Raw genomic sequence first — 27,180 nt, forward strand, 5'->3', positions numbered from 1 at the left:
CCTACACCCACTGAATGGGAAATCCCCAAGCCCTTTTCCAAGTCTGCCTGAGAGCTCCCCCAAAGCCGGCGTCAAATTTGGGCGCGGCTCAAGAGATAGCACAGATTGCTGTGTCTCTTCTGGTATGCACAAGACAATATGCTCAAGGCATATCTTTCGACACGATCAGGCTGCGCACCTCTACAGTAGCGGAGCTTCTCGCACCTCATCCCTGGCTCAAGTGTGTACATGGATTAAGCGAATCTATACCCACCATGTTCAACGGTTATCCCGCCAAGGTCTGCAACTTTGCTGGAATTCGAATCGCTAGTTTTCGTGTGTGGAGAGAGCGAGAACCAATACCCCAGGACCTAAGGCGAGTTTCGTACCCTCACAGAACAAAGGACTCGGTCTACATTGTCACTCGGAAATAACGGATGTGAAGCAGTCCTTTCCTGCAACTATGGCTACTCCTCACAGGTAACATGGGTCTGTCGTTTCTATTTGCCAGAAACGGTCATCATCAAGGAAGCTAAGAGGAGATCGGGCATGCAGCTACAACCGGGTTTGTCATTTACTTACTGGTCTGGTTCCTTCCCCTTGCAGCACTTCACCTTGGACTAAGCCAACGGCCACGTTTGTCTAAAATACGAGGCTCAAATCACAAAACACTTTTGGCCTCCTCATGAAGCATGTGCCTGGCGGGGGTTCTGGAAAACTGCTAGTCTACACGACTAACACAAGCCCATGACCCTTGCCCCAACCTCACTAAACTGTCACGAGTCAGTCCACTCCAGACTACTCGGTATTCAAGAACGATTCTCTTGTTCGCATCATGTCATTGGCGCCGCTGGGGGTGGCAACAGGTCAGGGGTACTTGGTAGGTGAAAGTAGTCGGGTTTCGCTACTTGGTCTGGGTCCGCCTGGGAAACCACTCGTGAAAGCGAGGCTTGGAAACCTGGCCATGGCCTTCCCAGATAGCTCGTCTTTGAACATCATATATGGCCGTGCCTGATACCTCCCCCAGCTCAATGAATCTATTCCTTCTACCCGCACTTCGCAGGACCCCAGGCCGCTCGAGTTCCCAGTACTCGAAAACATGTCATTGGGAACGATGATACTCCTCAAAAGAGATGCAATTGATGATGGTGCCCCCAATCCCCGGGGCGACACTGTGGTGCATGTCAATATCGCACTGGTGGTTGTTGCAGGAATACTGGTCATTGCACGATTCTGGACCCGCATTGTCATCAACCACATGCTTGGATTGGATGACTGGTGTGTCCTGATGGCTCTGGTAAGTAATTGACATCTCATGGACCAGCTGGTGACTCTTGAAAACTAACTGGCGTCAACAGTTTATTGCCATCACCATGACTGGGCTATTCTACGGCGGTACGCTCGACGCTTTTTTGAGAAGTGAATCGTTGAAGCTGACAACCAATTACCACAGAGACAAAGAATGGTTTCGGTCTTCATTCAGACCAAGTCAACGAGGAACACTTTTTGCAAGCTTGGAAAGTGAGTTGTGACCAGTCAAAGATCCCTAGGAACGATCCAAGAGCCATACGAACATGGACTAACTATCCCAACAGTACTTCCTATCGTGCCAGGTGCTATACAAGGCTGCCGCTCTCTTTGCAAAACTGTCTATGCTTTTCCTCTATCTGCGGATCTTCTCGTCGTCTCGCAATTTCCGCATTGCTGCTTATATTGTCATGTTCATATGCTTCGGCACGGCCATTGGGACTATAATCCCGACAATCTTTGCATGCCATCCTATACAGAAGGCATGGACCCCAACCTTGCCCGGCACCTGCATCTGGACTCCTGGAATCTGGTACTCTAGCTCCTCTATCAACATCGCCACAGATGTTATGATCATCGTGCTACCAATTGCTCAAATCCGATCGCTCAAACTACCCAAGGCCCAGAAGTTTGGGTTGGCTCTCCTCTTCAGTTTGGGGCTTTTGTAAGGCCATTCGTCTTGAACTCTGCTATCCGGATATATTGCTGACAGATCTCTAGCATCATTGGAACCTGTATCGTCCGCATCGCTACGCTTGGTCCGGCAGCAACTGCAAAGGACAGCACATGTAAGCATCATCGCTCCCTTGAGTACAAACCTGCTAACCCTGTTGTCTAGACTACCAGGCTCAGAATAATTTGTGGCTCGGCATCGAAGTGAACACGTCCATCATTTGCACCTGCATTCCACCTCTGAAGGCCACGATTACCAGATTCTTCCCGAAGATCTTCCGCGGCTCGTCCTACAATCGCCCGTCAACCATATACCGAACTAGATCTGGAGCATACCCGCTCTCTGACAGCTATCATGGATCATCTATGAAGGGGGGCGCCTCATCGTTCCCGAACCCTGCCTCGCCTACCAAGGGGTTTTCCACGACCGTCATCAGTAGTGGCGGGCCCAAATCATATCCCATTAGTGAATCAAACAGCGACGAAGTTGTCATGCTGGAAGATATGGGGAAAACAGGAGCAGACGGCCAAAGACCCAAGCGCAGAGACGATATTCGGAAACAGACCGATGTCGAGATCTCATATCTGGAGGTCTCTTGAACAGGGCGATTATGGTACGCGCTGTAAAGGGGACGCATATTGCTACGAGCGTGTGTGCTGCGGCGGTAGGCAGACCCGGCGACACGCACGACGTTGACGTTGAATCATTGATGTAATAGGGGTGGCGGTTTTGTTTTATACAGCTATACAGTCGTTAGGTATTTGATTGCAAGAGTGGAAGTCCAGGGTGATGAACACATGTACGATAGGAAAGACACAGGGGAAACAACAACGAGAGACATCAGAAAATCCTCCTTTGAATCCTCTGACAGACACCCTCGCGAGTCATTCCAGCATCTGTAAGTCCCTACGCAGAGCTTAGGACCATCCAAGTTCAACTCGGATCTATCGTGAAACCCACTCAAACAGAATTCGTCGAGACAAGGCTCCTTAACCTAGCCACTCTGCCATGTCTAACGGATCTAATTCTGGATTCCAGGACCCATTTATTCCCTAGAAGACTACCAGAAGCTCAGCGTCGGTGTTCTACATGGAAATTGTTCTTGGCCGTCGATAGTGGACTGTACGGAGAAGGTTTGCCACGACCTTGCGAGAGCAAGCGACGCGTATCGAGCGGCACAGGCTTCTTTTCACCGGCTTCATCCTCCGGTGTTTCGAGCCGACCAGCCAGCCAGCCCAAGCTTGTGGCGCCCTCTGGACCGCGCTACCAATGCTTACTCACTGCGCCGACTCGAGTTCCTGTTGCTCATTCCAGAGGCCCCGAAAACTGTTCATGGTCTTCGGGAACGACGACTCGTTCGAAATTTCCCCAATTTTACGTTGTTCGCTCGGCTCGGATTGGCAGGGATCCTTTGGCCCTTATGGCGCAGGTCTGCGGGTGCTCGAGAGACAGAGGGCAGAGAGCTCGACTCTGGGGCAAGCGGCCGTATCTGGCAATCCGTTTGAACTCATTATACTCGGCACCTCGATTTTGTGTGCGATACATGGTGCGTGCAGGTATTGAGGATCTTCCCTCCCATTGCATTGTTATGCAGGACGTGGTAGTTGCTGCTTTAATATGTCCCACGAGTCGCTTGACGCGGCATGTGGATATTTCCCTTTCCGCCGCTCAACAAGTCTGCGCTTCATTTCTGTTCCATTCAACTCAATTGAGTCTTTGCTACAACTAACCAACTAACTAATTGACCTTTGCTACCGCACAAGAGATTCCAGGACTCTCACGATGTTGCCGTTAGTGGCCCTCTGCTATATTCTCAGCCCTGTGCTCGCCGCATCGCTCCGTATTACGGTCACGCCCTCGAATATTCTCCCAAACCCCAATGTCCTGCCAGCTTCGACGCATGCTGTCTTAACGTCAGGCTCTGGACCGCCGATCAGGGCTGTCCTGCGAAAGGGCAACTACTTTGAATTTCCCGAAATCTCCACTTCTGGGTCACATCTCCTCGACATCTACAGTCACGACTACGTCTTCGCACCCTACAGAATCGATATATCCCCCTCATCCGACTCCGACGGTACCGTGGTTGCAGGAGCTTGGGAAACATACCGCGGAACACGATGGGACGATCGAGGAGTTGCCCTGGTGGCCGCACCTACAGGGCAATTGGACATGTCGGCCAAGATTCTATCGAAGAAGAACTTTTACGAACAGCGCCAGGGTTTCAATCCCTTGAGTCTTTTGAAGAATCCAATGATCCTCATGGCGGTCGTGGCTCTTGCTTTTACGTTCGGGATGCCCAAGTTGATGGAGAACATGGATCCCGAAATGCGCGCCGAGTATGAAGAGATGCAGAAAAAGAGTCCCATGGGTGGTCTGACGCGAGCCATGCAGGGTGGAGGTGCTGGGTCTGCAGCGGAGAACTTTGACCTCGCTGGCTACCTGGCGGGGTCTGGCAAAAGTACGGGCACTGACCGAAACCCAGACAGTATCCGCGAAAGAAAGCGATAGACTGCGCTTTGCCGGCCTCCCCTGGTTGGGCAGATTCGTCGGAATGGCTCGCTGGAATACCTTATGTACGAGAATGGCCACAGCTCTGCAAACCACCAGGGATCTTCCGTTACCCTCCAGATGTAATCCGGAGCATTGAGACCACACCTCATTCCGTGTCGCAGATACCCTGTACCGCGCGTTGAAAGTGAAAACCTCTAACGAACAAAGCTCAACAATCACTTGAGAATATTACGTGAGCGGACCTCGTTCAGAAGCGTCTCAGCCTCAACGAGCGGTATCTCCTGTCTTGTTTCGATGCCGTCTGCTCTCGGTACGGCCAGCAGCGGGATCCGAGCTCCCGGTCCAAGATCCTATCACAAGGGTCCCTGTGGCTCTCCCCACTGTACCCAGTACGACCCCGCCAATGCGATCCTGAGCATGATCCCTCCTACGACAGTATGTACAGATATGTCGCTCTTAAACAGTAATATTAGGCAGTGGTGCAGCGATAGCGACCCATACACGGCCAGATTAGCCTAGTCAATGCGCCAGAGTGTGCCCCGGCTGACGACCAACTATCCCGCAGCACACTGCAAGTGACCGCTCGGGAAGGATTGCGTTGACAGATCGCGGGACATGATTGGGAAATACTTGACGATCCGCACTGCCTAGGTCCAATCCAACCAAGGAGGCGACTGCCACTATCAAGCACTAAATCTGGAAAGGCATATGTTCTCCAGTACTGTTACTTCCATCTTGGGTCTTTAAGCACGCATGTCGCGCCTCATGAACCACCCCCAAGAAGCCCGCTCACTGGACGTATCAAATCCTTTTCACGACCCACTGTCGACAACGTCTAATGATTTCTCATATTTTGACATCTCGCAGCCATCACTCCGGGTGTCTAACCGAACAGATCCCTTCGGCTTGGGGAGTTCAAGCAGAGTCTGACGGACAGGATCCTGTGCCTCGTTGCAGCACCGACATCCTCCTTACCGCCCCTACGGCCAAGATGTCAGACTTCTGGCTGACTTTCTGGACATTTGGAATATCCAGGGTGCTCCAGGTCTAGGAAATAAAATACGAAGGCCGTCCCGCCGTTGCAACTGTCTCGTTCCATTCTTCCACTACCCCTCGCTTCTCCTCATTTCTTCGGTTCCTCCCCGGTCCGAACCTCGTTCGCGCTTCCGTTGGCGCTTCTTGCGAATGCTCAGTTGTTATAACTACCGACATCTAACGAGCCGCAGAAGCGCTTTTCGTGAGCTCGCTTTCCTCTGACATCTTCCTCGTCACCGATCAAAGGCATTGGCGATAACCCAAGGCAAACCATGGAAGCCCAACTGAGACCATTATTGGAAGTTGCTGTCAGGGACAAGAAGGTACCGGGGATCGGGTGCTTCATCATCGACTCCAAGGGCAATTACTTGCTCAAGGAGACCTTGGGAAGCTCTCATATTCAAGATCCCAACGCCGCTCCATTCGACGCTGACACCGTGGTGACATTCTATTCATGCACCAAACTTGTCACCGTGATTGCCACCTTACAACTGCTCGAACAAGGGAAACTCTCCCTCTCAGATCCGGTGGAGAAATTCGTGCCTCGAATCTCGAAGCTGGAGGTGCTCGAGTCTGTTAAGACGGACGCAGATGGCAAACCCGTACCCGTCTTGCGCTCACCAGCGTCAAAACCTACCATTCAGCATCTCCTGACCCACACATCTGGCCTCTCGTACGACTTCTTTGATCACGGAACACTGGCATACCGCGTGGCTACCGGCCGCACTCCCATGCAGTACCACGCAACCGCAGAATGGGAAGATTATGAAACTCCGCTGCTGGCCGACCCAGGCACCAAATACGTGTATGGTATCGGCACCGACTGGCTTGGTTTCGTTGTCCAGGAAGTGTCGGGCCAACCTCTTCCAGATTATTTCGAGGAACACATCTGCAAGCCCCTAGGCATGCACAACTCAAGCGGCAAGATTCCACCAGGGAAGAATTTTTTGCTGGTCCATTTCGACGCACCCGACGGGCTTGTAGGGGTCCCGGATGCGAAGCACAACGAAAACCCCCCTCTCTGGGGAGGTGGAGGATTTCTCTACACGACAATGAACGACTACGCGAAACTACTGGTGACTTTGCTTAACGACGGCACATCGCCCACCACGGGCAACTCGATCCTGAAACCCGACACGGTCAAAGGCCTTCTTTTCAAGGACATCCTTGGTCCAGAAGTCGACAGGTCTGGCGTGGGCGAAGTCGGCGCCAGCATCCCGCAAGCCTCGCTCGAGGGTACGTTCCTACCGTCCATGCCAGTCGAGAAACGGGGCTGGTCTGCCGGTCTGCTCATCAACCACGAAGACCTTCCCTACGGTCGCAAAGCCGGGTCGGGTGCGTGGGCCGGCCTCGGGAACTTGTACTACTGGGTCGACCCCGCGACCGGGATCGCCGGCATGATCTGCACGAGCATTCTGCCATTTTTGAATCCGACCGTGATAAGGCTTTTTGACGAGCTGGAGAGGGTCGCCTACGGCCACGGTGTCAGCGGCGACGACCTGGATCCGAATAAGAGGAGTATCAAGCTCAAGTCATAAGTTTAGTAGTAGGTGTCCTTGTGATGGGATGGATTTCACAGGGCGAAGGTACTAGGTAACGGATACTAGGTGTCAGGTACTGAATACTGAACCGCCGTTGCAACTTTCTTTGATTGATTTCCAGCATGTAAGTATGTGTTGTATGGTTCAATCAGGTAGAATTGTTTGCCGGCCCCCTGTTCCGTTATCCCCCAGTCTCTTGCTCCTTTAATTCCACATGTGCTTACTTACAGCGTGCTCTCCTGTGCTATGCTTTGCTGTCCTGTCTTGTCCTGTCCTGTGCCGCGCTATGCCGTGCGATACCGTGCCGTGCCATGCCATGCCATGCCATGCCTTGCCACGCTGTACTACCGATTATGCTACACCGCGACTCGACTCGACTCGACTCGGTTGGCCGTGGCTGTGGCTGTGGCTGGACTGAGCTCGATTAGGCCCCTGAGACGATGGATGGCGGGTGGCGGACGATGGAGTAGGAGCTGGCGACACACATCTACATCTACAGATATACACACGGTGGGATAGAGATGGAGAATCCATACGACCCGAAATCAGGAACCATGAATCTTGACCAAGGTCTTTTTGTATCTATTTTCCCGTCTTCTCCTATGCTCTGCCATGCTCAAATCATGCCATATGGTATCACATGTAATCATACCTACCTACATATATTCATGGTATGATATGCTATACTATGCCATCCCTGTCGTGTCATGTTTTTGCCTCGCTATATTATATCCTAGCTGTGACCCCTGCGAGTACCTCGCCGGGTCATCCGACTTCGCTGTACACGAGATGACCTCTTATACACACACACAAAAAAACCAGGCGGTTTGTAAGTAATGTAGAACGTGAAATGGCAATGGATTCTCCACGTCGATATCATAGCGCTGTAGACGCTGAATCCGCATCGCTCGGTTTCTAGCCCTGCTGTCAAGACAACAGCCTCGTCTCCGTCTTCGCTAGCCAGCTTTCGAAAGGCCCGAGAGCGAAGAGGGATGAGGAAGTCCACACAATCGCCCCCTTGTAAGCTTGGATGAATGGGCACTGGGACATCTGCAGGCAGTGTTTCAGTGTCTGCGGGAATGTCTCCGGAAGAACGTTGTCTTCCTGTTTGACCCATGTTTGCTCTCGGTATGCTCGGTGATCCGTGTGCCGCTTGAGAGGTGCTACACTATCTCCTTGTGGCAGCGCTGCTTGAATTGGCCTTACGGAACCCATGTAAGTTCATTGAGAGTCGGAGTGAGGTCGGCCACTGGAGTCACCGCCATGCACCTCTCTTGGTCTCAAAATGTCGGTTGGTACAAAAGGGAAGAGACTTCCTTTCGTGCGCAGTATTCCCGACACATGTCTCAAGTGATTGTTTGATATCCAGACGTATCATATCTCATTCGGCGTATTCATTGTGGGTCGAGCTGGCGAACAATGCGGTATCCGTAAAATCCGAGAAGATCTCGGGGAAAAGCTCCTCAATTGAGCCTTGACCTTGTTGCGAAATGAACGCATCCTCGGGTAGTGGATCACCGAGCATGTTCTCGTCCATGAAGCCACGCGTGTCGGTTGGTTCGGCGCGCATCGATACAGTAGGCAAGTGGGGAGTTCCAACAATCGGTGCTTTGGGCAGTGCGTCCTCGATGCGCTTCAGCACGGTCTCACTCTGCGATAACGCCGTCTCTGCCAGATCCCATTGATGCTCCTCTTGAAAGCCCCTCAAACAGTCCACGAGTGTCCGGGCACTTCCCATGCACTGTGTTCGGACATTCGAGTAGCTTGTCTGAAGCGCGCACCGGAGAAGCAGAGTCACCGCGGACGTGAAATGATGAGCATTGTAGGGTAGCCAAAAGCCCATCAAGTCCTGCTTGTGCAACGAACCAACGAACCGCACGAGATCCTCTGCAGCAGCCTGGCAACCGAGAAGCCATGATGACGCCGGATCGCTTTCTCGTTGGCTAATCTCATGCCACGCAATGCGTCGTAGAAGCATGCGCACAGAGAGATAGGAGAGCTGCAGGTTGACCAAGCCAGGCACGGGTGGCCGGTTGTTGAAATCATTGAGATTCAGCCAGCTGGGCCGGCTTTCCATCCAGCGGTTAAGTTCAATCTCTGATCTCGAGGTTTGCTCTGCAGCAATGCTGTCATTTCCAGACCGTATATGGTAGATGAGGGGAAGGACATCCCCGACAATTTCTGTCAATCGACACAGATGAATGTAGACTTCAGCTGCGCGAACGTGTTTCACAGATCCCCCTCTCCCCTGAGTGAGTAACTCCACCGTTGGTAGTGGGACGTCATAATGGCCCTTTGAGATATAGGGTGGCGTTCCTTGAGCAAAATTGAACCATCGATCCTGTATCACCACTCCCCACCAAGCCTTCCACCGAAGTTTCTTCTCCATCTCACCAATCTTCCACTCACCACAGTCGTGATTGAGACCAATTGCATGCGACAAGGCGACCGCCCGCGCAACATCGGCCACATTTTTGACCAAGCACCGTGAGGGTCGTCCAGAGATATCGATGCAAGTTGACACGATGGTAGCCAGATCGCCTTTTTGCATGTCGGCGATGTTTGCGGCGACTGCCGTCTGCCAGGCAAAGTCCTGGTCAGGCCGGGCATAGCCCGCCAATGCGGGTGAAGTATCCCAGTAGAACAGGGCGTAGGCTATTATATTGACGAAGAATGTCTGGGGCAGCTGACTTCTGTCCTTTAGTCGGGACATGACACATTCTTCGTCGGCGACCGGATAGCAGGGATGAAAATGTTCAAAATAGTTGGCCAACAGTTTGTCGAGGAAAGGATCCACTTGCTCAAGCAGTTCGGCTGGCATATTCCTGGCACAAGTGCAGTCTGTTGGGCTGGGTCTCCTGGGCGGGATAGGCACATGATAAATTGCTTTTTGCGACTCTCGTCTCCCGAGGCTCGGTTGGATAGGAACATGACCAGGAGTCCCGTTTGCTTGAGGTAAGTATTGGTCGAGAATCTGGGTGTCGCGCGCAATAACCGGACCGACAATGTGAGAAAAGCCTTCCATAGACTTGTCGTCGGCAATCAAAGAACGATGGACGAAGCCAACCTTGGGTGTGACGCGCTCATCCGTTTTGGCGGTGGCGGAAGAGCAGGGTACACCGTGCATGCGACATAGCAAGCAGGCCTGTCCCGGAATTTCGATAGTGCATCGAGACCGCCGTTTGTGACACCGGGCACAAGCTGGATATTTGTGGGAGCGATAGGGACGGGCGGTCTTCATGGTGCTGGACGGATGGTTGGTTTTGTCCTGGGAAAAAGCCTCAGCCGGTGGCAGGACTGCTGTTGACGAAGTGCCAGGGGCTAAGGGGCTCGTTGTGGGAGAAGGCGAGGTGGACTCGGTTGGTGTCAGCGTTGCTGTTGTGTCTGAAGATGGAGGTCGAGGCGAGGCACCAAGGGACGTTGCGGGCCGGTCACGTGCCACATATCCACGTGACTCGGCCTTGCGCTTGTTTGCTCCTCCTGTGCCGCTGATGATGGAGGAGCCACTGGAGCTGCTAGACTTGATCTGGGCCATGGTGCTGACCGAACGGAACTCCAACACTCTTCAACAAACAACTAGTCGTACCTTGGGCTGCTTCGCATTCTCGAGGGCAGAGACAACATCTGGCCGCAGTCACCAGTGACTATGCGTCTGGTCATATATCCAGCCATGGTGGGTGCGCCTCTCCTCCTCCGTCCTACATCATCCCTCTCCTCAACAAGGCCATCCTGTCCTGCGCGAACCTCAGTTTGGGTACACGTTTCCGCCCCTCTCTTGGCTAATGGCGCCTCATGATTGCAAATGGCCATACGAACTCGATCCTTTCCGTCCCCGCCAGTGGTCAATGCTACTTTGGCATTATGAATTCGCCTATCGTGCCCCTGTGGTCGACCTGTCGGCGACGAAACCACTCATCAGACTTGTCCACACCGTCTACTCCAGCCCCGCAGAGGCAATACATTTGGTCAAATTAGAGGCAGACTTTCGCGATGGAGACATGTCATACACCCAATAACCTCTCGCATTTCCCGTCGTCTTCTCCTCCTCCGGGTAAAGTCCAACCCCTGGCCAAACCACAAACGCTGCGAGTTTCCCGTCGGCAGACCCAAAGTGTCTGATGTATATCAATCCCTTGTTACCTGTTGCAAATTTCCCAGTCGAGAGAGGCGTGTATGACTACAGGTCCCATGATCTCCAGTGAAACTTGGCCTGCCCCCATTTCCTGCAGTCTTTGTCAGTCTTTTCCGCCGTGGAGTGCTTGCAAAGTACTTTATAGGAAAACATGGCTCCTATGATCGAGGACAGAGTGCAGCCACCCTCCAATAACCCCGTCTCCGTCAAATATGGGGATAAACCCAATATATACACGGACGTCAACGAAGACGAACTCCAGACCTCGGCGAAGGCGTACTTGGCCAATTATGGCACCAAATTCGAGAAAGACATCATTACAGGCAGCAAGGGACTGTATGTCTATACTGCCCGCGGCCACCGAGTCATGGACTGGACGTCGGGCCAGATGTCCTGTCTTGTGGGGCATGGTCATCCAGAGATTGTCTCCACGATCCACGACCACGCCGCCAACCTGGACCATTTATTCTCCGGCATGCTGTCGCCCCCAGTCATCAACCTAGCTCAACGGCTCACGTCGGTCCTGCCCAAGGGGTTAGACAAAGCCTTCTTCCTCTCCACAGGCGGCGAGTCCAACGAAGCAGCCATCAAAATGGCCAAAGTCTACACGGGCAAGTTTGAGATTGTTGGCCTAGGCGCGAGCTGGCATGGCGTCACGGCACAGGCGCTAGGTACTCAATACCACTTCGGTCGCAAGGGCCAGGGACCCTTGATGCCAGGTATGCATATGCTCCCTCCCCCTAATGCTTACCGCTCCATCTTCCGCAATCCGGATGGCTCCTACGATTGGGAAACCGAACTCAACTACGGCTGGGACCTGATTGACCGGGCCTCGTGTGGCTCCCTGGCGGCCTGCATCGTCGAGTGCATCCAATCGTCGGCGGGCATGCACGTGCTCCCGGAGGGGTACTTGAAAGCGCTTAAGAAGCACTGCGAAAAGCGGGGCATGCTGCTTATTGTGGACGAGGCTCAAACAGGTGTCGGTCGCTGTGGGGACCTATTCGCTATTGATCATGAAGGTGTCGTCCCGGATATCCTAACACTTAGCAAGACACTGGGCAATGGCCTCCCCCTGAGTGCTGTGGTCATGAGCTCCAAGATTGAGCGAGTGTGCGCCGAGCGCGACTACTGCTTCTACACCACGCATGTTAACGACCCGCTGCCAGCGGCCGTGGGTGACAAGGTTCTCGAAATTGTTCTGCGGGACAACCTCGTCGCCAATTCTCGTGCCATGGGCCTCCACCTTCAGGCTGGCCTTCAGCGCCTCAAGTCTCGGTACGGGTGCATCGGCGACGTGCGCGGTCGCGGGCTCATGGCCGGTGTCGAAATCGTGGGCGACCGTGAATCCAAGTCCCCATCGATCGAATTGGCCCGAAACATCTCCTACAAGATGTACGAGCTGGGTCTCTGGGCTAATCTGAGCAGCCACTCGAGCTTTGGTGGGGTGTTTAGGATTGCGCCGCCCATTGTCATCACCAAGGAGCAGCTCGACCAGGGTCTCGAGATTATGGAGAAGGCACTCCAGGCCACTGCCGGGACTATGCCATTGTACTAGGAGGATGCTGCGCGATGGGCAATGCAGAGTTTGAGCACCAGCCGAAGCATCTCCCTTTTCTCTTCTCTCACATGCTTAGAAACCAGCAAACGCGCGGCATATTGCTTGAGGTCCTCCATACAGGGAAATGGGTGGCCTTACTAACGAAGGGTGTCGGTAACGTTTCGTATCCGGCTGCATTTGGTATTGAAACTCTGAAACGTGATATGCACAGGACAAAAGGGCTAGAGATGGCTGAGAAGGCGCCAATGAGTGTCTTTATGTCTTTACAGTGGGCAAGAGTTGGGACTGGGACATGGTCGAGGATAGACAGGTTGCCTCCATACATACTTATTTGCATACAGTATTCGCACATGTATACAGTCACGATAGTACAGGACAGTACGCCACATTTTCATCGCTGATATGATATTCAGGTATTAGGGGATGAGAGATACGAGCAACAAAGAGAACAACAGCTGTCCCGAACCGTGTTCGGGATGTCGGCAACAGTCCAGCTTACCAGGTGCAGGTCCAGGTCCAGGTCCAGGTCCAAGTGTGGCAATGGTCTGAATACGCTCCTCCTACTCGTACTCTTACTCGTACGTATCTTGGTCGTCTCACCATAAACATGACGTGCTGTACCTACACATGTTATGCATACTCGGTATGTATATACATCCTGTCTACGAAACGAATACCTCGATATGCTTGGTACGTGGGACATGAACATGGAAATATCCCCTTTCTGGGTCTGGGTCATCCCTGGTTTCCTCTTTCGGATCCCCGTCGCTTTGAGCATTGCTCCGCATATGTAGGTACCGAGGCAAGTACCTTCTATAGGTAGGCAGTAGGTAAGTAGGGATGGATTGATGGATGGATGGAATAGATACGTAGATACGTACGTACGTACGTATGTATGGACTTGTATGCATATCGCACAGCAACCCATCCCATGCGGCACTGATCTGTACATCCGTACCTACAGTAGGTACCGGTACTCGTACTGGTGCTCGCTGGTGCTCGTACTCGTAGCTACTGCCCAGTATTATGCCCGATTACTTGTTACATGTCCATCATGGAGCCTCCGTCGCATGGCATTTCCCCCCATCCGAGCCCTGAAAAGCCAACACGACGCTGACGAGGCTGAGAACCAAAAATTCAAGAGTAACAGGACAGTTGGCGTCATGGTAGTAAATCCATCCATCGTCCATCATCCATCGTGATTCATGATTCGTGATTCATGACTGCGTTCCCTCCCTGTTATTCCCTCGTACTTGTACTCGTACCCGTATTATACCCTGCTCGGGCGGAACAGTCACAATCACAGCCAAACAAGGTCGAAATCCTGATCTTACGAGTGTTTACTCATAGTTCATACCCACCGATGAAGAGATGGATGAGAGAAGACGAGAGAAGAGAACAACTCGATTGTCCATCTGTCCAATGACTAATCCCGAACCCGAATCCCCCCAGGTTTCTCCTCTCCTCTGTCATCATGTACTTGGTATCAGGCTGAGTCCTTTAGAGGGCCAAGGTGGGGATCATCACCAAAGATGTATTGTGTACATACTCCGTACAACTAGGCACTTCGCACAGCGATGCAGGATGGGTATTCCAGTCGTAGTCACGACTCTTGATTTCTCTGCTTTCTTGTCTGGATAATGCCTCTCTTGCCCGGTATTCCTCGGTGTACCGATGCACATACCCGTTTCGAGTCGGCGCTGCCCTCCCACACCCCCTTTTCGGTCAATAATTTTGGACCTATGTACTTGTGTAGACCCATCTGACAATGAAAAAACAGACCCAATCACCGTCTCCACGGGCCACCCGCCCGTTTTGGACACTCCTCAGATGCCCCGTCACCAACCTGACGAGGCACTGAGTCGACAGCAGAAAGTCGATTTCCAGCAACAAGGAAATACGAGTCGCATTGGAGGAAAGAAAGCTATACCGTAAGTGTATCCGTCCACTTCGCAAAGGGGGAAGGAAAGAGCCGCGAGGTCCACAAGTCGTCAAACTTCTGAGTCAGCCCTCATCAACGCCTCGCCTCGCGTGCCAATGGCAAACCCCGGGGGCTTCGGGTGGAGGAATCCCTCCGCATGGGATTTCCTCAGCTGAGAAAGTGGTGGACTGACTGGCCTGACTGACTGTCGGGGATCAGAAGGATTTTCTCGGGCTTCTTCTGGGGGTGGGCGGTCCCTTTTCATCAAGGGCTCAGATAAAGATTCCCCGTCGGTTGAGGTAGCCCCCCCTTCCTGAAAGGGAAACTTGGGTTATTTCCTCCTTCAGAAAAGCGCGATGTGTGGGGGAGTTCGATATTGCTGCCTCGAAGGGTAAGGGTTGCTTTCTTCACACGGCCTTGGGCGGCCGCTTGGAGCTCAACGTTGCGATGTAAGAACCCATTTCAAACGTACGAGGAGGGTTCTCTGAGCTCGCAACAAGCGGTGAGAAACACCCTGCATATGTCCCGTTTGGGGCATAATGGGTATCTGTGGAAGAAATTCATTAGTCGTGATTTGAAATGTATTGTCCTTTTGATTCTAGTTCACGAGGTCCCTAGTGCTGTCGGCGGGAATATCGGGCTCGACCACCTAGCGTGACTTGAAGACCACCAGAAGCGCAGTGGCATCTCAAGGCTGAAAGAATGGACTCGTAGCTGGTGGAGCTCACGGCCGTCAAGGGTGTAGCCTGAGTATGAAGGTCAGCAGAAGCATTCCTTCAATCGGATCCTTCTCTTGGAAAATCAAGAACTGGACAGGAGTGTTCGTTCTGCTCGTGAGACAGAAACCTCTGCCACAGACAATTTCAAAGGTCAAGCGGCGTGAGTGTCGTGCACATTTTGATGACACGACTGCGCGTATCCTGACGATTTTGACTACGCTGCTGAAGCTGTGATGGTAGTAGCCTCCAGTCTCGGGAAACGAAACGTTCCTTCGCAGTCTTTGGCCAACCTCTGATGTGCCAGCTGGAAAGCCATGTAAGAAAGATACTGGCATGTTGAGCCAGTATCACATCCTTCAGATACAGAAAAACCGGCAGACCAGGATGGGCCTTGAGGTTTGGGAAACGACATCCAGGACAGTTCAGTTGAGCCGAGCATTCTTTACTCTCACCTATCAATGTCTTTCGACCTGCCAGTCTGCATACACCTGTATACCAAGAGAGATCAGACTTTCCATTATACATTGTTTCGTTGTTGCGGCGGGGCAGTCGAAGGCTTGGGGAGAAGGAAGTTGGCTAGTCATTCCTGCTGGACACGCTTTGACGAACTCTCCCTTCTCTAACAAAGAGAAATGGTAGCGTCAGTGACTTGATGGCTTGTCAGATCTGAAATGCTTAGTTTGCGGGGTTCGGAGTGGTTGTGAGTCGGATTTTATTCCGCATGTGTGTGTGTGTGTGTGTGTGTGTGTGTGTGTGTGAGAGAGAGAGAGAGAGAGAGAGAGAGAGAGAGACAGAGAGTTACGCGAGCGACGCGAGATCTGTTCGTCGGTGGCCAAGGCTGTCCGATGCCAATCGCAATCAGGCTCTGGTTCGGTCATCCAAGGACGTGGCTGGCCTCTGCCATGACTCTAATTCAACAGTCGTTTTTGACATGACATTGTCTTCTTACAGATCTAGGCTGCTTCCATGTGTTGCATGCCTGCCTTGAGAATTCATTCTTTCACCTATGGAGCCCTTCATCCCTGACTGCACTCGCTTCCGAGAACAGCTCGCCCTTCAAGTGCGTGATACTCGAGCAACTTCCAGCCAGGCCCTCTTGCAATTGTCCCTGCACAATATCTGCTTTTGATCCCTTAGAAGTCGCCACCACCGTCAAAGTCTCCACCGCCGCCGTCAGCTCCGTCCTGGTAGCCTTCCTGGTAGGCATCCTGCTGGCCGTCGTTAAAGGCATCAGCCAACAATGCACCACCAAGCAGACCACCTCCGAGGCCCAGAGCCGCTGCTCCTCCGGCGCCGAGACCACCAGACCTTCTAGGTGGAGCTTGCGCGTATCCTGGATAACCGCCATACCCCGGCCCAGGGCCGTAGCCGGGACCAGGTTGTCCGTATCCCCCATAGCCCTGCGGTGGCCCATACCCGCCGTATCCGGCACCGGGAGGAGGACCATACCCAGGACCGGGTGAGTAGCCTGGGTTATATCCTCCTGGCTGGGGAGGGTATCCAGAGCCGGGACGTGGCTGTTGCGGATAGGGTGAGGGGCTGCTGCTGCTGCTCGACTTTCCAAGCAATTTGCCAAAGAAACCCTTGGATTTGCCGGCGCTCTCTGGTCGCGGAGGCAGCTGGTTCGAAGGCGAGGTCGGAGCGCCGGGGTAGTTGCCTTGGATGCCAGGAGGATTGGGGCCACCAGAACCGCTGGAGTTATAGTATGTGTCGGCGGCGCCGCGGGTGTTCTCTTCACTTTGAAGACGTCGAGCCAACTCTTCGTCCGTTTCGCGCGAGCCCGTGGCCGGACTGCTCGTGTTGTTGTATGGATTGTTCGACTCTAGCGGGCGCTTTGCGTCCGACACTTGGGGGGCATCCCGACCGGCGGAGTAGGACGGTGGAGGCGCCCCAGGCGGAGCGTCATCGTTTGCAGGCACGGCCGGCGCAGTAGGTTTCTCCCACGTCGATTGTTTGGTGTGGAGATTGACGTAGAACCTGAGGCCAACCGCGCAGTGTCAGCGAGCTTCGTCATAGGAAGAAAACATAGGATAAACGATTAAGACGAGCAGTAGATTACTCGGGGCCACAAGGCTTCGTACCATTCTTTGTATTGATCGTTGAAAACGGCCTTCCACCCTTCCGGCACCTTCGGAGGAGGCGGTCCAGTGGGCGGAGCGAAATCCGTCATCGGGAAAGAGACGATGTCGGCGCAACAAAAGATACGGAGATGGGAGAAAAAGGAGGAAAGAGGAAGGTACCAGAGGGAGTGAAATATGGATGGAGGTTGTGTCGATAATGAGCGGCAAATGGAAGACGCGGATGAGGGAATCTCGACGAGGGGCGCAGGTTGGTTGGTGGGCGGGCGATGGCGGGGGGATGATGTTCGTGAATGAGGCGCAGTCAGTCACCCACGAACCAAGCAACATTCGCCGAGATTGGAACAAGATTCTCGTGACAAATCACGTCTTGATGCTGAACCGTTAAGAGGTCCAAGAACATGGCAAGAAGGGCCATCTACTCGTACCAAGTGCAGTGGGTGGTGTCTGAAGCGTCGAACCACTGGAACCACTGGAACTGAACTCAATGTCCCGCTGTCTAATAGGTAGGTGATCTTCATCTTGTAGATACATGACGGCGTTTCCAATCCGCCCAGATGGCGCAGTTTGTCAATGTCCCATTATACAAGGGGCTCACATATGGCGACAACCCGTTCCTAATGTCGCGCGCAAAGCCAGCAGACATGGTGAGCCCAGTTGATCCCGTGCTTCCCCGGTTCTTCTAATCGAACCGAATAGACTCCTTTGCTTTCAGCGCCCGTCACTATACCACTTTTTCATGTCGAATACTAGCATCAATCATCACTTCATCTGGCTGCTATGAGCCGCTTAGCTTCCTGTTCGGCGACGCCCAACACGGTAACCAAGTACTCGACGCTCGCCTTTTCCGCCATCCACCTGCGTACCTCGGTGAATTTCTCAAAGCAATCTTCCTTGACTTTGGTCCGTTTTAGCGCATCGATTGTCTTTACCGTGAGTTTAAAGACACCACTGACAGGCCGATGATCGCTCGTTCGCACCTCATGGCGGCGATATTCCAGCTGCTCTATCCGTCCTGGACCACGATAGAGGAGTCGATCACACCATGCTGGCGCGCGCTTCTTCTCGGAGGTGTCATAGTCATCTGTTCCCACATCGTATTTGTATGTGGGCGCAAAAGTGATAGGTAACTCGACGAACTGGGCCAAACGGAACCCTGAGACACGCCGACGCGAAAGCATAATCTGATCCTTTTTCAGAAGTGTATCCAGTTCGTTGCGCTTGATCATGTTGATGACAGCGTCTCGCGGGATGGCATCGATGCGGTAATTCAAGTCACCGTTCAGAATGCATATTTCATGGTCAAGGATTTGTGTTCCGTCACCGCCTCCAATATAAATCGAACTGCGCACCTCAGGGTCACGTTCTGCATCCAGAGCTTCGGCTTCTAAGATGGCTGCGACGTCGTTGTTCCGGTGTGACGTGTGAGTCTGGCCAGCTGCAAGGTGGCAATTGATGAAGCATACAGAGCTGTCGTCCAATATGAAACGGGTCACGAGCGCTCCTTTGTTACCATAGCGGCCTTTCAACCCGAGCTTGACACTCGCAGCTTGGAGGTTTCGGATATTTGGCCGCTCGCTTTGCCTGACAAACACGCACTGGAAGAGCCCGATCAAGCTGGAGAGGTGAAGTTCCGAGTATTCATAGTGTCTGCTGGTGGACCGGCTAATGACTTTGCTGAGATAGTCTCGCCACTCGCGATAGACACGACTCTGGTGTTGTTCCGTCTTGACGGTATCCTTCTTCTTGCCGAATCCAAAAATGCTCTTTGCAGTTACAGTACGATCCTCCAGATCAACTACTTCTTGAAACCCAAATACCAGGATCTCCGGTGGATCGTATGCGTGGATTGCTTCCATAATGAAATCGTCGCGGAGATTGGAAGGCGTCGACGCACCGACGTTCCAGGTGACAACAGCGGCTCGGACGTCTCGAAACTTGCAATATTCGCTACTGCGGCGCTGCATCTCCATTTCGATCCAATCGTCTTCGAGGGCAGCGTCCCAAAGCCTTACAAAATTGTCATGTCCGATCGTGACAACTTGCAATTGTTGAAGGGTCCAAACACTGCTTGGATCGAAGAGGAGTTGAGTAACGGGTCCGTCGTGCGCTTTCCAATCCTTCTGGGTTTTCCAGGGCGAGCTGGAAGTGTCATAGACATAGACCATTCCCGTTTTAAATGCAGCCCATAACTGGCCTCCAACAAAAGCCAGGCTGTTAATTTTGTAGTCGCTGGCTTTGACGTTGGCGATAGTGGAATAGTCCTTGGTCGAGTATATCGACACTCGCCCATCAATGTGACCGAAATATGCTCTTCCTTTATCTTCGTTCGAGTATGTTCCGCAGGTGACGTCCCCGTTCCCATGTTGCGACAATGGTGATGTCAAGGCAGCAAATGAGCTTTCATTTCCTGGTTTGAATATTCGTAGTTCCTTCCCTGAAGCATACCAGAGTTTGCCATCAATTGCCAGGGAGAACGTATGTCCCCGTGGAACTTTGTGGGAAATATGGCTGTATTTGAGATTGGGGACGCCTGTCTCATCGGCCTTCCACACAAAAAGTTTCCCATCGTCATCGATTGTCCACAAGTCCCTTCGGTTCCGGAGTATGCGCACAATCTCTCGACGATTGTGTGACGAATTGGTTGTCATCACGGTATGTGTCGCAACATCGACCTCCATCAACTCGCCAGTATTCAAACCTAGCCATAGTCTTGTTCCCTCGTTTGCGAGATCTACTGCAGGTTTGAAGGCCACAGCCGTCACCTTGACTGTTTCGCCGTGGTTAATGCTCATGATCTGCTCTCCTGAAGACATATCAAATACACGAGTCACATAGCCAGCCGTACACAAATACTGTCCGCAGACTTCAGCAAGCCGGGAGTCTGACTTCGTGCCTATCTCCCAAAGACTGCTTTTACTGAACGGAGGCCGCCGATTGGTACGAGTAGCATCCGGATACTCGGATCGAGAGGTGGTAGGCTCTTCAAGCGGTTCCTCTGCTTCATCGGAGTCTTCGGCATTCATATTTGCTAAGGAACGCCTCGAGAAATCCCCAGCAAACGTCTGAGACCTCTGCGTTGGTGTTGGTTGATGGAGCACGCGCTCATCGATACTAGTGCGCTTCGGTGGCGGAGGGAAATGCAAGTCAACAGGTAGGGTGGGTGCACGTGGCAATTGCTGGGCAGATGGAGGCTTTTTGGAACGGTCTGGTGTCGCCACATGGCTTGGTGGCTGTATAGGCCGTGGCGTATTCTTCGACTCATTGGATGGACGCGGAGGAGGTTCAATGTTCCTTCGAGGAGGTAGACTAGGGTGTGGTTCTTCTTCCGCTATCTTTTCCACTGACGAAGGCTGGGCACTAGAAAAGCCAAGCAGACGAGGATCACGTATGGTGTTCGTCCGTGGAGGCTGTGCGGGAGCGATCTGTGATGGAGGTGGAGGTGTGTGTCGCATGGTCTCCGAAACGTGGCGCTGTGCTGGTTTACCATTTGATAGGCTCAGCTCACGAGGGTCTCTAGTAGGCTTCTCGGAGACGGTATTTGCTCTTGACGGTAGGGCTGCTCCGTGACTTGGTGGTCGTGGCTCAGGTGCTGTAAAGCCCAAAGTCCTAGGGTCCTTTCTCTCGGGCACGGACGACGTGCTTGAGAATCCAAACATTCGAGCATCCTTTGGGCGCGCAGAATTTGCCTCAGAAGAAGGAACTTTGGACTGGGCCACTTTGGCCGGGACTGTTGCAGGGGCCAAGGGTTTGGTCGATGATGGGGCCGATATGTCTGGACTTTGCGCTGGAGAGTTTTCATCACTGCTCGGCGGTGTGCTGAACGGTGATACTCGTGCTTCGAATGAAGGTCTTCGCACCTCTGGATTCAGCACATTACCTGCTGGGACAGACATCACAGATGGCTTGGCAGGAATCTTGGGCTTGTCCGCTCGATTGACCGGAGGAGGACCGGCTTTCGGTTTTTCATCGTGCGATTCAGTACCAGAGTGTGCAGGATCCAGCGTCTTCGCCGTGTCCGAGCGATCTGCACTGGGCCCTCGAGGTGCCGGGGTCGAAGAGCGACTCGAATGTTGGGATATGAGTTCGCGCACCTTTCCAAAAGGAGTATTGTCCACCCGCTCAGGAGATCTGGAAGAGCTTCGCTCAAAGAACGTGCGCGGAGGTGACTGCGGAGAGTCTATCTTGACAGACGGAGTCAGCTGTGGGGAGGATTGCAGGAGCATGGACATGGGCCGCCGGTGGCCATATTTGGGGGGTGATTCGGTGCCCTTGACGGGAGTTTGTGGTCCTGCGTAGTTGGTATGCCCTCCTCCTGCACCTGCCCATGGCGATGTCGGCCGAGATAGATCAAAGGAGGCTCTCTGAGGTGGTAGCGGACTGGGCCTGTCGATCGGTTTCAATGCTTGCGGAGATGCAGGGATGCTGCCACGGTTGTCAGGCTGCGGGAGGTTGACTTTAAGACCCTCGAAGTGAGATCTCAGGGAAGAGACAGGTTTTATTGAAGCAGCATCTGTTCCTTGCTCCATATTTCTCTGCTGTGGTTATCGCTGAAAGTTCATTCTCTGAAGTTCGAGTGCGCAGGTGGATGAGTGGTGATCACGGCTTGGGCTCGAATTCCGCTGTCACCCAGGCGGTGACATTTTGAGAACTCCACCAACTGAGACTCAGGCAAGTATTGCCTCTAGGGTCGATTTCGGCGAGATGAACCGTGAGAGGAGGCTGAGCTCGAGGAAATCAAAGCCTGGACAGGCAGACGGGGGGCTAAGACGGTAAGACGCCTGTGGGATGCGGATGGAAAGGGCTGGCTGAATGTGAGTTGCTCAATCTAGCAGGAATTCTATTGCGATGCACTGTTGGCGTACTAGATGATCGATGGGCTGTCGATAAGATAAATGTGAATAGCGAAAGAAATATTTTGCCAACGATGAGGATGTCGCGTCAGAATGAGAGTGACTACTGCTGGGGAGGTATCTCGTCGCAGTTGTTGATTTCTTGGATCTCGGATGTTGATGTCTACGTAGGCCTGTCACTCGCCCGCATCAGCCCAAGCCACTGACAATCCGCCCCATGGCCACCCTGAAAACGCGGGTTTGTCGCTGCCGAGCCTTGTACCTGCACCATCTGCCCCTCCAACCCCTGCAGGATCACTCCTAACAAGCATCACGTGCCCCCCTAAGAAACAGCCTGCGAGTCCAATGTCAACTCTTCCTGGTAAACAAATGAACACCCAACACGAACACTTCGTTATGGATGTCAGCACCCAACTCTCCGAGCCCGCGATCGATACTCTTCCACAGCCTGAAACATTCAAGTTGACTTTCACTGAGAAGATTCTCGGGTCGGGAAGTGGATGCCCCGAACGAAAGAGTTCGATATGGCTGGCTTGAAAGGATAGATCTCGAGCAAATCCTCACAACTCTACAATCCTTATCCGCAGTACCAGATCGCTTGCAGCGGAAATATCCTCCGACAAATTATTATCTCATAGACCTCCCAGTCGGGAGACCGCAGCCGGGGGTCGAGCACCCATGAGCTGGTGGCGCGTCTGAGTACGTGATGTCATGATGAAAACATCAACGGTGAACGAGTCCCCCAATTTGGCTTGTAATGAGGGAACTCATATAACCAAAGCAATTGCGCATTTCTAGACCTCTCCCTGTCCCTTACCACAGTCCCTGGCCCTCAGAAGTATTTGACTAGCACAGATAACCTTCGCATATCCTCACCATGGCACTTTCCCAGGCAGCAGCCGTTGTTGAAAAGATCATCGGCCATACAGGCGATGCTACTACCGAACAGAACCTCACCAATCCTTCGAAAGATGTTGAAAAATATGCGGACCCTTCTGGTGAAAAGATGAAAGCACTTGTGTGGAATGGAAAGAACAGCGTAAAAGTTGTCGAGACTTTCAAACCTGCAAAAATTGAAGACACGGACGTTATTGTCAAAGTCACAGGGTCAACGGTCTGTGGTTCAGATCTGCATCTCTACCACGGTGTGGTGGTTGAGCTTCAGAAGGGCGATATTCTCGGCCACGAGTTCTGTGGCGTGGTGGACAGCGTGGGCCCCAAGATCAGCAAAGTGAAGCCGGGGGACCGCGTGGTGTGCAGCTTTCAGATCGCATGCGGCAGCTGCATGTACTGCAAACGGAAATTGAGCAGCCAATGCGAGAAGACCAATGACAACAAGATCGAGAACATCATGTATGGCGGTCGCACGGCGGGCATGCTGGGCTACTCACATTTCACCGGTGGTTATGCTGGCGGGCAAGCAGAATACGTCCGTGTGGCTTACGGCGATACCAACCTTTTGAAACTGCCTGACAACGTGCCCGATGAGAAAGGCCTCTTCCTCTCGGATGTGTTGAGCACGTCATGGAATGCCGTCGTCGACACGGGAGTCAAGGAAGGTGATGTGGTCGCTATCTGGGGCGCAGGTCCCATCGGCCAGATGTGTGCAGCCATGTCGTTCATGTGCGGTGCTAAACGTGTGATCATCATTGATGGCGGTGAGGCGTCATGGCGCCTCGACTTTGTCAAATCCAAGCTCCCCAAGGTTGACACAATCAACTTTACCGACCTTCCCAAGGGCGAAAACATTGTTTCAACATTGAAGAAGATGGAACACCAGGGTCCCGATGTCGCCATTGAATGTGTGGCGGGCGAGTATGCGAAGGGCTGGGCTCATTACTTCGAGCTGCTCCTTGGTGCTGAGACAGACACTTCGGAAATCGTCAATGAGATGATCATGAGCGTCAAGAACTTTGGCCGCTGCGGTATCACAGGCGTGTATGTTGGTTACACGAATCACTTCAACATCGGGTCGCTCATGGAACGTGGTATTCGGCTGATCGGCAACGGCCAAGCTCCTGTGCACTTGTACTGGGAAGATCTCCTCAAGAAGATACAAGATGGTAGCTTGGATGTCTTGCAGATGGTCAGCCATCGTGTGTTATTGGAAGAGTTGGAGGAAGTGTACAAGCGGTACGATGCGCGTGAGAAGGGTCTCCAGAAAGTCTATGTGCAGACCAAGTTCAGTGCACCGCCGAGTGAAGGATCCCCTCAATTGACCAAATATGGGACAGCATGACGGGGAGGGCAAGTATTACGGGATCACTGCTGGCAGATTGGAGCACATGTATTAATGGATCGAGACCTGTAATGTGCTATACCTACAGTGATTATTAAGTGCCAGCCAAGCCTAACAACGACGGGCTTGGCAAACTTGGTCGTCTCTATATATGCGTCTACAGCGTCTTGATTGTCTTCATACATACGTGGTCAACCTCCTTCCACAATTCATCCTACTGTTTGTATTGCCGCCGGAGTTACATGCGTCTCGGAGACGATCTTTTCACTCTTCTCAATGTCCCGGTCGGTATACTCGGTTGGTGTCCTGCTCTCACTTGCTACCTCCAACCCGTCGAGGAGATACAACTTGCCGTAGTCCTCTTCACCGTCATCCGGTCTGACTGGTACGGGCGAGAGGGTCGTGCAAATGAAATACACCAAGCCGGAGAAGACGACCACGAGGACGTAATTCCACGAGTACATATTGAGAATGCCTCGATTGTGAACCGGTACACCCATTGAGAATAGCATCCCTGGGAAGAGCGGAGCGATGGCCACAAACCACGCGACGAATGCACGCCAGTTGCACCCATACTTATACCAATAGATACCCCGGGGTTTGAAGAGATGCGAAATGTTGATGCCGTATCCGCGGCGGACCCAGAAATAATCCATCATGATGACTCCTGTTGTCGCACCGAGGAACAGCGTATATGCACCCAAGAATGCCAAAAAGGTGGTCGCCTTTGCTTGAATCTCCCATGGACAGATGGCGAACGATATCACCGCACAGATGAACTGTCCGCGGCGAATGTTGATGTACTTGGGGAACAATCCCGTCAAGTCGTTGGCCAGAGGGACCGAGTTACCTGTGACGTTGGTCATGATGTTGAAGAAGATGAAGCAGGCACCCGCAAAGAACTTCCCAGCCCGATTATCGAAGTTGTTGATCACCACCAAAGGATTCCATTGCACCTCGCCATATACAACTGACGAGGCCACTGCCATGGTGCAGCCGAGGAATTCGGTCAAGGTCACCAGCACAGGCAAGGCGAATAGCTGGGTAGCCCATGCTGCGGTGTCGTTCTTTGAGTGCCGCGATATGTCCATGATGTTGACAGCAAAGGTAGCGTTACCGGAAATTGCAGCGTTGACGCATATACCGAAAAGGTAGCCCACACTCCATCCGTCTAGGGGCTTGCTCGGTGCTCTCCAAACTTCAGGCCAACCGCGCGCAGCAGTCACTGACCATGTGAACAGGGCCACCCAAAAAAGAGGCACCAGAACACTCTTGACAATGAACAGGTATCGCAACGTCTTGATCGGCAGGTACAGGAACGGCAACGATATCAACCAGAAGATGGAGAAGCACAAAATTTGTTGCGCCGTCACGTTGGCCGAGGCTGGAATTGCGTTGACTTCCCAGTGAGCGAAAGACGGCCAGATGGCTGTAGTGCAGGCTTGAACCGCTTGACCAGCGAGACTGACTTGGATGCCGTAGTAGATGATACACGGCACCCCTCTCACGACCATGGCCCATTTGGACCCTAACATACCGAACGACGCTCTGACTGTGCCAGGAAAGTTTGTCCCCAGCTTGCTACCTAGATATCCGGACGCAGCGCAGGGAATGGAGACGATAATGTTGCCAATCAAGCACGCCACCACACAGAGCCCTGGGTTCAGTCCGAGAGAGAAGGCTGAGCTTGATACTTCCAGTTGTGCTGCGTTGAAACCTTCGGCTATCCAAAACAATCCCATTTGGTACCACTCATAGGTTCGATCTTTTCGTTTGATCGGGTCCATGTCCTCGTTGGTGTATTTGATCGCATCAGGTTCATCTGCCCCAAAGGAGCCAGGATGCGGTTTGAGCACTACATGCTCGTCCCAAAAGTGTTTGAACCCCATGGCTGGGTTGTTTGTGCAATAGAGCTCTTGTCAGGGAATGATGGGCTGAGCCAGTCTTCCCTCCAAAACCACGTTCGGACTTGTGCCGATCGTCGGATTGCCTCCTTATATAGGGGTCTACAAAAAGCATTCTACGGAACCGGGCAACTTATCTTTCTCCAACCAGCAAGACAAGGGCCCAGACGGACGACTTCTGGTGGATCTTATCGAAGGCGGCTGATAACAACCGCTCAAGACCGTCGTTCACTCAGGCGCATATCTGGCACAAAACGGGGTCCCAGAACTAAATTCTCACAGATCAAAGCCTTTCACCTGATACAAACTCGCAAGTCGGCACTTAGCAAGGCTGGGCAAGCATGTCCCTTGCCCCTTGCCCGCCTGGCCAAGTATACCATCTGGAGTCCCACGTGCGAAACAAAGTTCCACATTGGAGTCGTTTGGAGTCGACTGGAGTCGGATGGTCAAGTCCGCGATAACTGTGAGAATCCAATAACAGCAAATTATCGGTCAACAGAGCATCAATTCCTGTGTCCAACACCGAAAAGTGATCACGGAGGAACGCGCAGCGCTAGCGGAGAATGGCCGATCAAGTTCCCGGCAACGTCCAGAATCAGATATGAGCCTGTATATTGACCAATCGCCATCAAGCTTATCAGGTATCTGCTATATACTTTCGGGTTTCGAATTGCACATTGATTCACGAAGTTCCTAACGGGATTTATCGGCAATTCCGACAGTCAGGAC

At 52.8% G+C, this 27,180-nt stretch overlaps 9 protein-coding genes across 9 annotated transcripts; 5 read left to right on the top strand and 4 right to left on the bottom strand.

Moving 5' to 3' along the window:
- Positions 1–1,078: 1,078 nt before the first annotated feature.
- On the top strand, positions 1,079–2,559 carry AYO20_09143 (hypothetical protein; the record flags this gene model as incomplete). Its single annotated transcript, XM_022647414.1, has 6 exons — positions 1,079–1,276; positions 1,338–1,374; positions 1,433–1,500; positions 1,575–1,951; positions 2,008–2,075; positions 2,126–2,559. The coding sequence occupies 6 exons, from the start codon at positions 1,079–1,081 to the stop codon at positions 2,557–2,559; spliced, it is 1,182 nt and encodes a 393-aa protein (XP_022496604.1).
- Positions 2,560–3,742: 1,183 nt separating this feature from the next.
- AYO20_09144 (hypothetical protein) lies at positions 3,743–4,468 on the top strand (the record flags this gene model as incomplete). The annotated part of the gene is made up of 1 exon (XM_022647415.1): positions 3,743–4,468. The coding sequence occupies one exon, from the start codon at positions 3,743–3,745 to the stop codon at positions 4,466–4,468; it is 726 nt and encodes a 241-aa protein (XP_022496605.1).
- A 1,310-nt stretch (positions 4,469–5,778) lies between these two features.
- On the top strand, positions 5,779–7,044 carry AYO20_09145 (hypothetical protein; the record flags this gene model as incomplete). Its single annotated transcript, XM_022647416.1, has 1 exon — positions 5,779–7,044. The coding sequence occupies one exon, from the start codon at positions 5,779–5,781 to the stop codon at positions 7,042–7,044; it is 1,266 nt and encodes a 421-aa protein (XP_022496606.1).
- A 1,384-nt stretch (positions 7,045–8,428) lies between these two features.
- AYO20_09146 (hypothetical protein) lies at positions 8,429–10,582 on the bottom strand (the record flags this gene model as incomplete). Its single annotated transcript, XM_022647417.1, has 1 exon — positions 8,429–10,582. The coding sequence occupies one exon, from the start codon at positions 10,580–10,582 to the stop codon at positions 8,429–8,431; it is 2,154 nt and encodes a 717-aa protein (XP_022496607.1).
- Positions 10,583–11,330: 748 nt separating this feature from the next.
- On the top strand, positions 11,331–12,734 carry AYO20_09147 (hypothetical protein; the record flags this gene model as incomplete). Its single annotated transcript, XM_022647418.1, has 1 exon — positions 11,331–12,734. One exon carries the CDS (start codon positions 11,331–11,333, stop codon positions 12,732–12,734), a length of 1,404 nt encoding a protein of 467 aa, XP_022496608.1.
- Positions 12,735–16,510: 3,776 nt separating this feature from the next.
- On the bottom strand, positions 16,511–17,547 carry AYO20_09148 (hypothetical protein; the record flags this gene model as incomplete). Its single annotated transcript, XM_022647419.1, has 2 exons — positions 16,511–17,354; positions 17,459–17,547. The coding sequence occupies 2 exons, from the start codon at positions 17,545–17,547 to the stop codon at positions 16,511–16,513; spliced, it is 933 nt and encodes a 310-aa protein (XP_022496609.1).
- Positions 17,548–18,222: 675 nt separating this feature from the next.
- AYO20_09149 (hypothetical protein) lies at positions 18,223–21,984 on the bottom strand (the record flags this gene model as incomplete). The annotated part of the gene is made up of 1 exon (XM_022647420.1): positions 18,223–21,984. The coding sequence occupies one exon, from the start codon at positions 21,982–21,984 to the stop codon at positions 18,223–18,225; it is 3,762 nt and encodes a 1,253-aa protein (XP_022496610.1).
- Positions 21,985–23,185: 1,201 nt separating this feature from the next.
- On the top strand, positions 23,186–24,547 carry AYO20_09150 (hypothetical protein; the record flags this gene model as incomplete). The annotated part of the gene is made up of 1 exon (XM_022647421.1): positions 23,186–24,547. The coding sequence occupies one exon, from the start codon at positions 23,186–23,188 to the stop codon at positions 24,545–24,547; it is 1,362 nt and encodes a 453-aa protein (XP_022496611.1).
- A 209-nt stretch (positions 24,548–24,756) lies between these two features.
- On the bottom strand, positions 24,757–26,436 carry AYO20_09151 (hypothetical protein; the record flags this gene model as incomplete). Its single annotated transcript, XM_022647422.1, has 1 exon — positions 24,757–26,436. One exon carries the CDS (start codon positions 26,434–26,436, stop codon positions 24,757–24,759), a length of 1,680 nt encoding a protein of 559 aa, XP_022496612.1.
- Between the last annotated feature and the right edge of the window lie 744 nt (positions 26,437–27,180).

This window comes from Fonsecaea nubica (genome assembly GCF_001646965.1).
Source record: "Fonsecaea nubica strain CBS 269.64 chromosome Unknown Scaff81, whole genome shotgun sequence".
Classification (NCBI taxonomy): domain Eukaryota; kingdom Fungi; phylum Ascomycota; class Eurotiomycetes; order Chaetothyriales; family Herpotrichiellaceae; genus Fonsecaea; species Fonsecaea nubica.